Below are 16,180 nucleotides of genomic sequence, written 5' to 3' on the forward strand. Positions count from 1 at the left end.
TGTCCGTGTATAATATTCCATAGCTATCTTCTTCTGATTCAAATTTGTCCTCAATCGTATTGTGTTTCTTTAAAATCTTTATACACCGATCTTGATATGTAACAGCAATACGATCACTGTCTATTACTAATAAATCAAATGGACATCCAAAGCATGGTATGTCACGAATACATTTACCGTCTTCGCTGTACTCCATTAAGACATTCTTATCGACAGGAGCAGCTATTAACACATTTCCGTTTGGTAACATGGTACATCCAGTCAGACCTTTGTGTTCGACACTTAATCTCTATTTCAACTGGAGTCGAATGCTATTAATGCTTTTTGTATCTTGCACTCGAAGATGTAGCTGGGCTTGATCTACATTTATTTCCTTGAACGGTAGACTGACGGTTGTATTTTTAACTAATAAGTTCCCGAGCTGATCTTCTCCATTAATCAACGCCATAATAGAAGGATTTAACTGTAAGTGAACTTCATAGTTCTGTACAGATTTTATTCCATCTTTGATTATTTGTACTTTTTCGAATAATGTTTTTTTTATCTGACGCGTTCCCAGGAAAAGCTGAATATCGGATGCGAATGATTTCAGTTGTGATGTTTGCTCAATCAGACAATTGAAATCTCGTTTTTGCATTTTTAGATTGCTCCAGAAGCATGTGCACTTCTAATTTACAATTTTCATGTTGCTTTTCTAATTCATGAAGTAATGTGTGCTCAAAGTCATCTAACTTTTTCAGTATTTTGGCTCGTGTTTCATTGATTGTATTATTGATGGTTTGCTTATTATCTTAAAAATTTGTCAACGCTGACTCACGATCGGTAATGATTTGTTCAAGATTTTGTAATGTTCCTGTTGATGTGTCCTCCAAATCAGCCAGTGCAGTTGAATGTTTTGCATTTTCAGCAGCTTTATCTAAAGGAATGACGTCAGAGCATGTCCTATGACGAGATGGAACGCACCCTAAACAAACAGCAACATCATGTGTTTTACAGAACAGTTCAAGTCGCTTGTCATGGTCTTTACAGGTAATGCTGATGGAAATATTTTGTATCTGCCGGAAGTCTTCTATGGATATCAGCCAGTGATTTCGTGATATTTTGATAGATTTATGAACCTTCTCGCAATCTGCGCATAATCCCTTTTCAAAAATTGTACACCTTTTTTCTGCGTTTTTATCATTTCCTGCATAACAACAAGGACCACAAAGAATCTTTTCAGCCATGTTGTAATGCCTATTGAAAAATATTTGTTAAAGAAATTATTATGAAAATAATGTAAAATAGTTTTTTTTAAAATTTCACTTTACTTTCATGTCTGCCATTTATTTTTAGGATAGGAAACCGGTTTCCCGGAAAGAACCACCGACTATTGGATTTAAACATGGCAATCCAAGACAAATAAGATTCCTTATCCTATAATAGTGATAGTAGAATAAAAATATTGTCACATAGGTACTCAGCCACGTCCCGTCAGGATGAAGGATGATTAATCCTTGTACTTAATTTAGCCTTGTTTGACTAGATTGACTAGAGGGTCACTGGTGAGTCTATGTAGACGAAACCCGGATCTGGCGTACACAATGTAATCTATGTATATATGATGAACTACCTTTTAATTTCATTTAATACTGAACATGTATGAAACATTTGACACTGGACATTAAGCGAATAACAATCAGTCAATTAAAAATGGAGTTTAACACACGTGCCACATGCGGACTCTAACTGATAACCGTAGCGATACACTTGATGAACTCATTATACCACTCGGCTTTCGAGGCTCTCGTGTCTAATCGAAGTAGTGTAATGATTACATCTTATCAAATATGAATTATTTATATCATTTGCTTAACAATCAATGCTTATGTATTGACATTATCTATATCAAACATGTCTTAAATTGTCTGCTATTAATGAATTAAGAAAGTGATTTAACAAATTCCCCAGGCACAGCTGACGTTGGTTTTATGTGGCTGTTATTATTGGTTCGTTTTGGTTATATAGCTCTTCATGTGTTTCGGTACTAATAAAATCTTGACAATATTTTGGCTCTGAGCGTCCCTTTCAGTTGGATTTATGTGTCGGCCGCGTTAAAATTATAAAGTGAATTTTCATTTATTTTTTGGCTATGCATATTTTGATTAACTTTATGAATATTTTCATTGATGTGGCTATGCGTATTTTTTATTAATTTTTTGAGAAACATGCAATGAAAGGAACTGGAACTTGATACATTTTTTTCCAAGACCCTGAAGTGAAAATTGATATAAATAAAATAAAGCCGAACTAAACTAAAATAAGTATCAATCCTACAACTGGTATTTTTTCTAAACCAAAATCCTGAAACATTTTGTTTTTGTAGCATAGTCAGCGTCATCTGTTATGACATTTTCTCGTGTCGTTATTGTAAGAGTTTCCATGAAATCTCCCAACTTTCACTTATAATTTCTTCTGGTATAATGTCATATATGAGTCTCTAAGAAAACGTTTTGAAAAGCAACTTATTGTGTAGACTGTTCTTGCTAAGTTGCTGTCTTATTAACAATACCTTCATCTACCTTTATTAATAGAAATAAGCATTCAAGTCACAATTTGTAAACAAAGAAAACAATTAAATGTTAAAGTACGGCCTTTAAACGGAGACCTGGCTCACACTGAACAGCAAGATATAAAGAGACACTAAATGACTATTTGAACAAATTAAAAAAGGATAATCAACGGTGAAAAAAGTAAAATCACAAAAAAACTGAACTTAGAGGAAAATCAATTCGGAAAGTCCATAATCACATGGCAAAATCAAATTACAAAACGCATCAAAAACTAATTGACAAGAACTGTCATATTCCTTACTTGGTACAGGCATTTTCAAATGTAGAAAATGGTGGATAAAACCTGGTTCTATAGCGCGAACCCTCTCACTTTAATGACAGCATCATCAAATTCCGTTATATTTACATTGATGCATTAAATAAACAGACACAATAAATAAAATAGTCAAAATATGGGTACAATTTAATTTGCAATTTTAAAAGGAACAATTTATTAGAACACAAAAAATGTCTACTATCTACGAACACATTCATTGATTTAAGTGTCTGACGTCAGAAAATTGTATACGTCCCATTAATTTGTCGTTCAATGTGCATACAAACAATATGTTTAAAAAAATCAGAAACAATTATATACCACATCAACAATAAACAACCACTGAACAACAGCTTAAATGACTGACGTAGGACAGTTGCTAAAAAATGCAGCAGGGGGGGGAACATTTTAAAAGGTGCATATCAATCGAAAATCTTAACTTGACAAAAAAAGTCTTCTCAAACAAGTAAACATACACTGTACGAATAAATTTGATTTATGATATGATTAAAACAAAAAGGGGATGTAAAACAATGTCAAAAAGACATCTGAAACCTGGAAAAAATGAGATTTTGTTTGTTTGGTTAATTCCAGTTGCTGAAAGCAAATGCATATCATTTTGGGAAAAAATTGCAGTAAGATTTTTTTTTGGTTCAGGGTGAGAACAGTTTAATAAAATAGTACTTAAGTTAACAGATATTAAAAAGTGAATCGCAAAATTGAAGGACGCACAAAAACAAAGATATGTTGAGATGCAAAAAAAAAGCATCATATTTTAATAACCACCGACAATTAATGGTAAAATAGAGATGCTAGTTTCGAATCGGTAATGCAGCAACACCAAGACACAAACAAACACACAATGATATCTAGCGATCAGTTGTATTTTTATCTTATCTATCCTACTTTTTTTGTGGGAGTGTTGGTTGTAGGTGCAGGGTATTTGTTTGAAACGAACACGGCGTTCGTATTTGATATCGTTTGCTATTTAACATATGTTATCAAAACCGAATCAAAAGACAATATGATAAAAACTTTAACAAACAAAAATTCAAAATAAAACCAGGAAGAATATCATTCAATGAAATTCCCAGTGGTACTGTGAAAAAATTTAAACATACATCTCGATATACATGGATTTAAACGAATGACTTGTCCTAACCTATTAGCATAATATTTGCTATTCAAATTTATTTTGTTTAAATACCTTTGATATCTTCTGAGAATGGCATCAATTACGTCATTTTGTTGACAGTGATAAGTCACGTGATTACACACAAATTTCGACTTGGTACTTGAAGATCCTTGAACACAAAATGTACTTTAAAAAGCCGGAAATATCAAATGTATGAAAGAATTTAGTTATAAACGATCTATTTGAAGGGTTTTTCCGACCAACAATATATTTTATACAAATAGGCAAAACAAAACATAATACTATCTCAGAAGACATAAAGAAAAGCCTTATTTTGCTTAAAAGAAAATTTAAAAAAAGTACATAGAAATTCAATTCACAAAGGTGTTCAGTAATAACACAACAAAAAAGGAAAAGGATTTAGTGAGATGAGATACAAGACAGAGTTAAAATTGCAAAGATACAATCAGTAACAATCTCGTTTGAACTCATGGATACCTTCAAAAACTTTTTTCAGTTAGAACATTAAATATGATGACGAAAACAATAGTCTTTATTAAAACTATTCTAATCAACTATGTTTTCAAATGATATTGAGCTGAATGTTGATGTAATATTTAGTAACGATTGTTTTACTGCGTGATAATTATACACTCAAATGGATTACCATTTTAGTCTCCAAGGTATCACACTGTCACAAAGATAAATGTATTATAAAAAATAACCAGCGCCTAACCAGGACCTAAGTTTATCTATAAACTCACCATAATTATGCACGATTTTGTTAACGTTTTAGCGTGTTTTTAAGTGTGTAATTTCCTGTTCCAGATGCCTAAAAAATATAAACTTTTGTTAGTTTTCACTGTTATTAATATAAGTTAGATGAGTCATAAAAATCTAATCTTGAATTTCATCCAAATTCTCTTAATTTTCTGAACACGTTTTAGAAATTTATATTTGACGTCACTTTGGGCGTTGCAATGACTATGGCTAACAGGGCCGTGATTTTGTAATGTATTCGTTTTCTATTCTATAGCTAGTCACCACTTCAGTTTAATCATGTTTACCTATTATATAGTCATTTTATAAAATTAACTGTTTGCAAAACTATGTATTATTCTTGATAATGATGATGTTTTTGTCCTAGGCGGATAACCCTGGCCTCATAAACTTTTGGAACTTTTGGTCCCCGGCGATCTTCAACTTGGTATTTGTTATGGCTTTCAAACTTTTAACATCTGTCTGAGCATAGTTTTGTGTGGACGTAGTGTGCGTCTGGTGTATAAAAATATTGTTTAACCTGTTACCTTTGGATGGCTATTATTCGTTTGTTTATCTGTCCTATATTTTCTTCCATTTATCTGTTTATTTATTGTACACCTGTCGTGTAATATTGTCATTTTAATGTTATAACTAACACTGTCATTAAGCGAGAGGTTTGGCATACCACAAAACCAGGTTCAATCCACCATTTTTTCATACAATTCCCTGAACCATGTCAGGAAAATGGCCAATTTTACATTATAGTTCGTTTCTGAGTGTGTTACGTTTCGGTGTTGTGTCGTAGCTCTCTTATATTTGATACATTTCCCTTAGTTTCATTTTGTAACCCGGATTTTTTTTTTTTCTCTATCGATTTATGAATTTTGAACTGCGGTATACTACTGTTGCCTTTATTTGTTAAGCATTATTCACTTCAACAGACATCACAATTATTATTCATCAAGATGTGATTAGTGTTGATGCAAAGTCGAACACATAAATAGTAATAAAGAATGACAGGAGTTTCAGAGGAACATTACATATTAAAGCTGATGGTTTAGAAGGACATCATTTGCTTAATATCTACGACAAAGCAAGACGCTTCAAAAATTATACTCGTTTGATTATAAATATGCGTGATAAGATAATATTTTTCAGACTCAAGGTTTCTTTATTTATCCAGTAAATGTCCCCAAATATCCCGCTTAATACTTTGTCGGGTGTTTTTCAAACATATAACTAATAACATTAACGGTACCAATTTTTCTGCACCAGATGCGCATTTCGACAAATAATGTCTCTTCAGTGATGCTCGTGGCCAAAATATGTAAAATCCAAAGCTTATATAAAAGATGTAGAGCTATAATCCAAAAGTTCCAAAAAAGTATAGCCAAATCCGTGAAAGGAATGATACATATGTGCTGTACTGTAAAATTATAACAGAGACAATGTAATCATTGGCAAAATTACATTAATACTACATTGTTAAAATATCGTATCGACTGTTCTATCTATTTCTATCAACTTTTGACTTATACCAAAAACAAACTCATCATAGATGCCAGTATTTAAATTAATTCTCTGGAAACGTGCGTTTCGTTTGGTAAAACAATTTATCAGTGATGCTCGTATTAAACAAAGTGAAAAAAGAAAAAAAAGTACGAAGTAGAAGAAAGTAAAATAAAACAAAATACTGAACTCCGAGGATAGTACAAAACTGGAAAGTCCCTGATCAAATATCAAAATCAAAAGCTCAAACATATCAAAAGAATGAATAACAACTGTCATATTTTTGACTTGGTACAGGCATTTTTTTAAGTTGAAAATGATGGATAAAATCTGATTTTATAGCTAGCTAAACCTCTTGTATGACAGTTGCATAGAATTCCATTATAATGAAAACGATTGTGCAAATAACACAAACAGACAAAAAAAGTAAAAATGACAAAAAAATAGTGGTGCAGCGGTCAATATTGTGTTATAGAGATGTTAAACAACGTCAGTACCCAGAATCAATAGTTCAAATACATTTGTTGATACAGAATATTTACTTACAATGTCTTGGTACACATCTCTCGATCCTGGTATCGATGATGAGTTTATTTGGTACCTTCGATGAACTTGTTTTAAAAAAACAATCTTTAGAAGAGTATTGGGAACAATAGCACTTAAAGTTTTGTCATAGACAGCTAAGGTAATATATTCCTTGAACACAGGAGTAGTGTCTTTACATTATGTAGAATATTTCGATCGAGTTTGGCTTTCGTAAGCTCGGTTAATCATGATAGATTGATGTAGGATTATTGAGTTTTGAGGTCTGAATTTTGAATTTTTTACTATGAACAAGGAAACAATTACTGCAAGTACGTTGCGATCGGCACTGTGTGTCATTTGTCATTACGTTAGACTATCTATATTTTATGTCTTTTGTTTTACCATAAGTCAAGATTTTTTTTTCTCGCATGAATTGTTTATCATGTCGGTTAAGGACTTTCTTTATTATTTGAAGCAGCAATTATGATATGGATATACGTTTTGATATGTTCTAAATGAAATTTGAGAATTTGAGTCAAATCGGTTAGCATGAATTTGACAGCTAGTGCCGTAAAAAAAGTTTTAAAATTTTATGGATGCTAGAGACAAAACATTCCATGATGGTCATATGTTTTGATTGAGGGGACGACCATTTGCTTTTCAGAGAGAGGGCAATAGGGGTTTTATCAAATGAATACTAGATATAAAATTAAATAGTATGCTGGCCTTGTAATAACTAGAACTAAACAAAAATATAGGTTGAAAACAATTATTTGTTCCACAAAATGCACAACTGTGTACACAATCGAAAATGTTTTTCGTTCCATTTCTACAGGAAATACATAACCGTTTCTAGGAACATATTAAAATGAATATTCTCCTGCCTTCCCAAGGAATCTAAATGATTTTTTTCAACTAGCCAACATTTTCAAGTCCATATTTGGCTATTTCATTAAAACAATCATCATACATTGAATGAATTAATCCATGAAAGGATAGAATATGTCAGTCTTTACAAATAAACCCTAAATCATGATTTCCTATTTCTTAACTTAAAAGAATCAGCAGTGCTACCGACACTGGTATAGAAGAAATGATAGTACTTTGTAATTTGGTTCGTCCGAAGGGTTTTTAATTAATTTAAAAAAAATCATTAACCACAAAACAACAAGGTGTATAACACTCGTAGAGCTACATGAAGAAAAGAACATTAATTGTAGCTATGCGTTGATTTGACTATAGCAGAATTTTTAATTAAAAACTACAAAGACATTATAAAAATCATTCAAGTGCGTACAAGTAACACCCGTTATCATCACACAAAAGTAACACTTTTTTCTCGTTGTTGTAGTGCAATGAACGTGGATTGTCTAAACCATCAGTTTCAGATAGTAATGTTCTATTTGACTTCCCGTCATGTTGTATTACTATCATCGAATTCGAATCTGGATCAACAACAAATACATTTTGATGATCATCCACAGCGATGCCCCATGGGTTAATTAAGAATTCTACTTCACGTACCCATATCTCATCACCTGCCATAGAAATACAATGTACAGCGTCATCGACGGCGAAATAAATTCTATCTTTGGCAGTTTCTATGTATGACCCACAATGAACGTTAAACGTTTTGAGTACCTTTCCTCCAATATCAATTATGTCAATGCCATCTTGTGTAATAACTATAAGTGTGTTGTCTTGATATGATATTCCATAACAAATTTCTTTTAATTTAAATTCTTCCTCAATAGTATTGTTTTTTATATTTAAAATCTCAATGTACTATTATGTATTAATACCATATGTGACAGCAATACGGTCAGTGTCTATGACTGTTAAATCAAACTGGAATCCAGAGAATGGTATATCACGGATATATTTACCATCTTCACTGTACTCCAGGATGACATTCTTTTCAAGAGAAGAACTAGCTACTAACACTTTACCATTTGGTAACATGGTAGATCCATTCAAAATCGTTTTGTGACCTTCATGTTTCACACTAAATCTCTTTTTCAACTGGATACGAATGCTGATAATGCTTTTTGTATTTTGCACTCTTAGTTGTAATTGTGCTTCTCCTGCCTTTGCTTCCTTGAACGGTATACTAGTGGCGATCTTTCTAACTGTTAGGCTCCCGAGCTGCTCTTCTTCATCAAGTAACGATATGATAGTAGTATTTAACTGTAAATGAACTTCAAAGTTATGTACAGACTTGATTCCTTCCTTAACCGATTCTACTTTTTTGAAGACTGCTTCATTGATCTGACGCGTTCCCAGGAAAAGCTGAATTTTGGATGCGAATGATTTCAGCTGTGATGTTTGCTCTCTCAGACAATTAAAATCTCGTTTTGCATTTTTAGATTGGTTTAGAAGCGTGTTTGTTTCGGATTTACAATTGTCATGTATCGTGTCTAATTCATGAAGAAGTTTTTGTTCTAAGTCGTCTATCTTCTTCAGTATTATAGCTCGCGTATCAGTTATTGTATTTTTAATGGTTTGCTTCTGAGTTTCAAAATTGTCTAAAGCTGACTCACGATCGGATATGATATGTTGCAGATTTTGTATTGTTCTGGTTAAAGTGTTCTCTAAATCAGCCAGTGCAGTCGAATGTTTTGCATTTTCAGCAGCTTTGTCTAAAGGAATGACGTCAGAACATGTTATATGACGAGATGGAACGCACGCTAAACAAACTGCAACATCATGTGTTTTACAGTACAGTTCAAGTCGTTTGTCATGGTCTTTACAATTAAGGCTAATAGTAATATTTTGAATCTGCCGGAAGTCTTCAATGGATATCAGCCAGTGATTTCGTGATGTTTTGATAGATTTGTGAACCTTCTCGCAATCTGCACATAATCCCTCCTCACAAACTGTGCACCATTGTTCTGCGTTTTTATTATTTTCTGCATAACCACAAGGACCACAAAGAATCTTTTCAGACATGCTGTAATAACTGTTGAAGTATATTTGTTAAATAATGTATATGCATATTAATTATCAATTAAGAAACAATTCAGAAGCTAATGTAAGAAATTCCCCAGTCACAGTTGACGTTGGCTGAATTTGGCTATTATTCTTGGTCCCTTTAAACAATATAACTCCTTACGTGATTTTGATTACTAGACTAAGTATCAAACATCCTTGACAATGATTTGGCTTTATTCGTTCAGGATGAATATACGTGTTGGCCGCATAAAATTTATAGCGTTATTTTCATAACAAACTTTGAATTAACCCGATAAAGAGTAATTCTCTTTTGACAAAAACTATCTAAAAAATGCATATTTGACATATTTTAGCATGAATCAGAGCGTTTTTAATTACTTTATCAGTCAAAATCGTTCAGCATCGTTACGAAACAAAGACAATAAATTGTGAAATAGGGAACAAACTGATGCTGTTTATGCGTCATTGGTGCAGCAAGATAAAGATACGCAAAAACCTAGATATTCGGAAGTCAGTTATATGTTTGTTTGTATATTATCCAACTTGAATTTGAATTTTGTGTGGAAGTGTAGGTTTTTGGTGAAGGGCATTTGTTTGACATGCACACGGTATTCGTATTTGATTTCGTTTTTATTTTACATGTGTTATCAAACAAAATTGAATGACAATATAATGTATATTTCAACAAAAGATTTCTATAAAAATGATACCCGGAAGTATATCATACAATAAGATTGTCCGTGATATTGTGAAATACTTAAATATACATATATGTATTTAAAAGAATTACTTTTCTTTTTACTAGTAACAGTATCTTTGTTTTTTAAATCTAATTTTACTTAAATACCTTTGATATCGCTTAGAGTTACATCATCTACTTCATCGTGTTGTCAGTGGTAAGTCTTGTGATAAAACAACAAGGTAATTATAGGTATTTAAATAGTTTTGAATAGCGGGAAATTTCAAATCATTTAATGTATGCAGGAATTTACTTATATTTATATGTAGATTTCTCGACCATTAAAATATACTACAATAATACAAATAGTCGCACAGAATAACACAAATTTCTCAGCAGATATGTAAAAAGTGTATAGAAATTTAACATAAGGGACTGTTGTTTGATTTACTGTAAGTATAACGAGGTGTTCACCTTAGGTAAAAAAAAAAAGCGCTTAACTACAAAGAGCTTAACTACAACAATTAAGATGTTTAACTCCATGAAGTCATAAAATTACATATGTAGACGAAAGTCAATAAGTTAAAGGCACTTCCTAGCTTTATTAAAACTATTTAATATGTTTCCAATGAAATTAAGCTGCAGATTTATCTAATATGAAAAACACGCTAATTGTATAATCAAATTAATGTTAAAATTGAATTTTTAAAAAGGTATTATAAATCCGATGAAATAGAAATATTCGACCACTTCTGTTGATTTTGTAACGTCTTATTTGTAAAAAAAAAAGATTAATGTCTTATTAAAAGTCACCAGCACCTTACCTGGACCAATATGCACAGAGCTACGACCCAATATCAAAGTTGAAGTTCCAATTTAAACTGTACAAGTACACTATTTCATTGTAAATTTTGTATTCTTGTCTTTTAATTTTGTTAATGTGCTTTGTCTTTATGCTTTTTTGTGCTTCTTTTTTACACATTTTTATGTTTTATCATGATTAGGATTATAACACAATGTTGACTGTTGTACCCCTATTTGTGACATTTTTACCTATTATGTCTGTTGATTTTGTTCACACATCGTTGTCAATATATTGGAATTCGATGCAACTGCCATACAAGTAAGAGGTTTAGCTAGCTTTAAAACCAGGTATAATACACCATTTTCTACATAACAAAATGGCTGTTCCAAGTCAGGAGTATGACAGTTGTTATCAATTCGTTTGATAAGTTTGACCTGTTCGTTTTGTCATTTGATTAGTAATGAAACAAATCCAAAAATATGAGCATGTTCTTATCAGGTAATACATAATATTATAACTTTCATCGACGATGTTGATTTTTTTGTATGATAAGTAATAAGATACAAGAGCTAGATTTTGATCACATTTAATGCAAAAGTATGTACATACATTAATAAATTATATATATTATAGCTTCTCCTTAGCAAATGCATATATTTTGTAATTTTTAGATTATTTCATCGCACGTACGTACACTTTATACTTTAAAAAATAATGATATATAAGCATGTATATCATGCAAAATACAATTATTCTCATTACAAAAACTTCCATTAAAATTCAATGAAGCATGACAAATGTCCAATTACACAAAAACTATCGAAACAAAACATAAGATTCCTTTATTAAATAATTAAAGAACAAAGTTTTCTGACACAACAATCACGTACGAAATGATGATCTCTCTCCAATTTTCTTGTCTCTCATGTAAAAAGAATCACTATTTTACAATATTTATGTTCACAGTTGTTCTATAGAGTCAACATAATGAAAAGTCATCAAATCTGCTATCATCAAAATCTCCTACATATATATATATTTTAAATTTAATGTAAACAGGTGTGTGTATATTTTAGATTTTGGATTCAAATTATCGAATTAAATTTAAAAAAAAATCATTTCTGAAAAAGGATAGCATTATAGTTTCCAACATAGTTTACCAACATCATAATATTTTGTCTTGCAGATATGTTAAAATACTGGTCATAACATATATGCATATGGAGAGGTTAAGAAAAGCAATGCTTTTAGCTTGGTATTTTGAAATTGTTGTGCATACCTAAATGAAAAAATGCATATATAATATTGTGCAAAGTAAAATTATTTCATATGACATAAGGAGTATAATCGTGTATCATTTAACACTAATATTGTATTTAAAAGCTTCTACGGTAATTCAGTCATGGTTTTGAAATAATCGTCTTTTCAATGAAATCTTTCAGTTTGTGTTGTTATTGCATGAAATAACCAAGGTTCAATGAAATATTGACATAGAAAGTTTGTTATCCTTTCGAATAGTTCATATCACAATCACTGGGGTAAAGCTGATGACCGTAACTGCATTCACGGTCATCCCAAGATGTCGGATGAAAAATTAGGTCAGTATTGTTATTGTCTGTTAAGGTGTTTCTACATCATTTTCTTTACAAAGCATACTTTGATACGATGTAAATATATAAAAGATTCACACGGAAGTCACAAATCTCTACCGAGGAACGTGTATAAAACGGGAATTTGGATTTGAAAAATTCGCGAGGATGACCGTAAATCGAAATCGAGATGACCGTAACAGGATTAGCGATTCATAACAAGGCTGACCGTAATTGGTTAAAAGATGACCGTAAATTGTTAAGGATGACCGTAATTTATAAAGAATGACTAAATTTAAAAGGATGACCGTCAATTGAAAGAACTATCCATATTTGTATACATTGTTTTTTGTTGAGTTTGTCGCAATAGGGGCTCGGTTAATTCTTTTTAACTATTTGGCTTGTAGTTGGATGCTACATATGACGAACCATGTATTTGAAGCACGTCTTATTTTTGTCTACCTTTAGGATAATGTTCTCTTCAAAAATTACACCTTTGTTAAGCCAATTTAGTCTTACTCAAATGATAGATGAACCTATTCATTTTACTGAATCGTCGTCATCATTGTTAGACCTTTTTATAACAAATGATGCTCACATAATAAATTACTGTGGAGTCGGGGCACCTTTATTAGACCAAATACGTTTTCACTGTCCTATAATCAGTCTTTTGAAGTTTCCAAAATGTCGTCAAAAAACTTTTAAGCGGAAAATTTGGCTATATGATCGAGGAGACTATGACAGATATCGTAACATTTTATCTGAAAAAAATTGGGATTCCGTAATTAACTTAAATAACGTTGAACAATTTACAACCGAAATAACAAAAACTATCATAGAAGCTGCTGAAAAATGTATTCCAAATAAAATAATAACTGTTCGTAAAAATGAACCTCCATGGCTAACAAATGATGTTAAAAAAAAAGATAAGGAAAAAAAAATAGAATCCACAGAAAGGCTAAAAAATATAATAACCCATCGGAGTGGTCAAAATTTAAGAAAATACGAAATGAAGTTACTAGTTTAATAAGAAAATCGAAGGATGTTTATAACAACAATTTAATTAAAAAAATCATGAACAGTAACCCGTCCACTACTAACTGGTGGAAAACGGTTAAACAAATATCCGGATTAAAAACAAACGACGCAATTGTACCCCCATTAATGGTTAATAACAACTTAATATTTGATGAAATCGAAAAGGCAAATGAATTTAATCGATTTTTTTCTTCCCAGTCAAATATTGATGATCCAAGTGCTGTGTTACCTGAAGAACTTCATAATATTAGTGATGACACTAGTTATATAGAACTTACTGTTACTGAAGTTGAAGATATATTGAAAATTGTTAATCCCACAAAAGCTTCTGGCCCAGACCTCATTAGTCCCAAATTGTTAAAAGATCTTAAAAGAAGCATCTTCTGTTTTAAAGTATCTACTATGTAAACTATTTAACTTATCGTTAACATGGTTAAGTACGTCTACTTTTCCAGATGAATGGAAAAGAGCAAATGTTACCCCAGTTTATAAAAATAGTAAACCGAATGACGTTAAAAACTATAGACCTATTTCCTTGTTGAGTGTAATATCAAAGTGTATGGAACGATGTGTATATAAACATGTTTACAATCACTTTATGCGCAATAATATTTTAACGAAAAATCAGTCGGGCTTTACACGGGGGGATTCAGCAGTTAATCAATTAATTAACATTTCGAATGATTTTGGGAAGGCTATAGATAGCGGTAAAGAAATAAGGGTAGTATTCTGTGATATAAGTAAAGCGTTTGATCGAGTCTGGCATAAGGGACTGCTTTTTAAACTTCAACAAGCGGGCATACCGGGTTCTTTACTAAGGTGGTTTGAAAATTATCTTACAAATAGAGTCCAGCGGGTGGTTATTAACGGTTCAAGTTCCGAATGGTTACCTGTAAATGCAGGCGTCCCACAAGGGTCCATTCTAGGCCCTCTGTTTTTTTTATATTTATAAATGATATTGTAGAAGACATTCAAGCTCAAATTAAGCTATTCGCAGATGACACTTCATTATATATTATGGTTGACAATCCAACAGAAACAGCTAAAATTTTAATGACGATCTAGATAAGATTTGTCATAATATTGGTAAAAAAAATGGTTTGTTAATTTTAATGCCCAAAAAACTGAAAGTATGATAATTTCAAAAAAAATAAATAGACTCTTTCACCCTCCATTAAATATGAACACCCAAGAGCTACAAACAGTAAGTAAACACAAACATCTGGGTGTCTTTTTTTCTAACAACGGATCCTGGAACGACCATATTGAATATATAGTTTCTAAATCTTACAAAAGAATAAATATAATGAGAAAAATGAAAAATGTTCTTGATAGATTTTGACTTGAAAAAATTTACATATCATTTGTTCGCCCAATTCTTGAATATGCCGATGTCGTTTGGGACTCTCAAAATCAGATTTGATTGCTCAACTTGAAAGTATTCAGCTTGACGCAGCGCGTATCGTCACGGGGGTACTAAACTTACCAGTATAAACAATTTATATGTTGAAACTCGATGGGAAAAATTATCTGAAAGACGACGCAATCACAGACTAATTTTGAATAATAAAACTCCAGAGTATTTAAGAGACTTATTGCCCGATTCAGTAGGCAGTAGGCATGATCATAATACAAGACAGAGAAATAATATTTCACAAGTCAACACACGGACCCGTTTATATTCTGAATATTTCATCCCTGCAACAACAAAACTATGGAACACTCTTAACTTAAACATAAGAAAATGTGAATCTTTATCATTATTCAAAAAACAAATTAGTACACAAAATAGTAAGATCCCAGCGTATTATTATATAGGACATCGTTTTGGTCAAATTCTTCATGCTCGCTTAAGAGTGGATTCAAGCTCATTGAATTCTCACCTTTTCCTTCGTAACTTAGTAGACTCTCCAAATTGTCGTTGTGGTGATGTAGAAACAAATTCTCACTTCCTGTTATCTTGTCCTATATATACTAATTTAAACGGATAGTAGCTACGATTTTCGTTAAAATTACTTTTTTAATCTATATGCCGGATTTTGTACAAAAAGTAAAATAATTATGATTAAAACAATTACTGGTTACGTTCCATTAAGCATTTAGAAGTTTTTTAACGTTTTAACACCTACATTTATTTATTATCTATAGATAATAATTCGATGTTAAGCCCAACCCTTATTCATATGACCTTTACTCGTCAGTTCCCAATGCGCAATCGCACATTGTGCCTCGAAGGGATAATGGTCGAACAGGGGAATGTTATCGCGGAAATGGTACGCGAATTTACAGTTTCAGCGAGAAAAGAAACAAAAAAGAGG

General features: G+C 31.7%; 2 protein-coding genes across 2 annotated transcripts; both read right to left on the reverse strand.

The window, feature by feature from the left end:
* Window positions 1–791: 791 nt before the first annotated feature.
* Window positions 792–1,226, reverse strand: LOC139515284 (E3 ubiquitin-protein ligase TRIM45-like). Its single transcript, XM_071304851.1, has one exon. It carries the CDS (start codon window positions 1,224–1,226, stop codon window positions 792–794), a length of 435 nt encoding a protein of 144 aa, XP_071160952.1.
* A 7,361-nt stretch (window positions 1,227–8,587) lies between these two features.
* LOC139515285 (E3 ubiquitin-protein ligase TRIM45-like) lies at window positions 8,588–9,748 on the reverse strand. The gene has a single exon (XM_071304852.1). The coding sequence runs from the start codon at window positions 9,746–9,748 to the stop codon at window positions 8,588–8,590; it is 1,161 nt and encodes a 386-aa protein (XP_071160953.1).
* Between the last annotated feature and the right edge of the window lie 6,432 nt (window positions 9,749–16,180).

This window comes from Mytilus edulis, chromosome 3, assembly GCF_963676685.1.
Source record: "Mytilus edulis chromosome 3, xbMytEdul2.2, whole genome shotgun sequence".
Taxonomy (NCBI): Eukaryota; Metazoa; Mollusca; class Bivalvia; order Mytilida; family Mytilidae; genus Mytilus; species Mytilus edulis.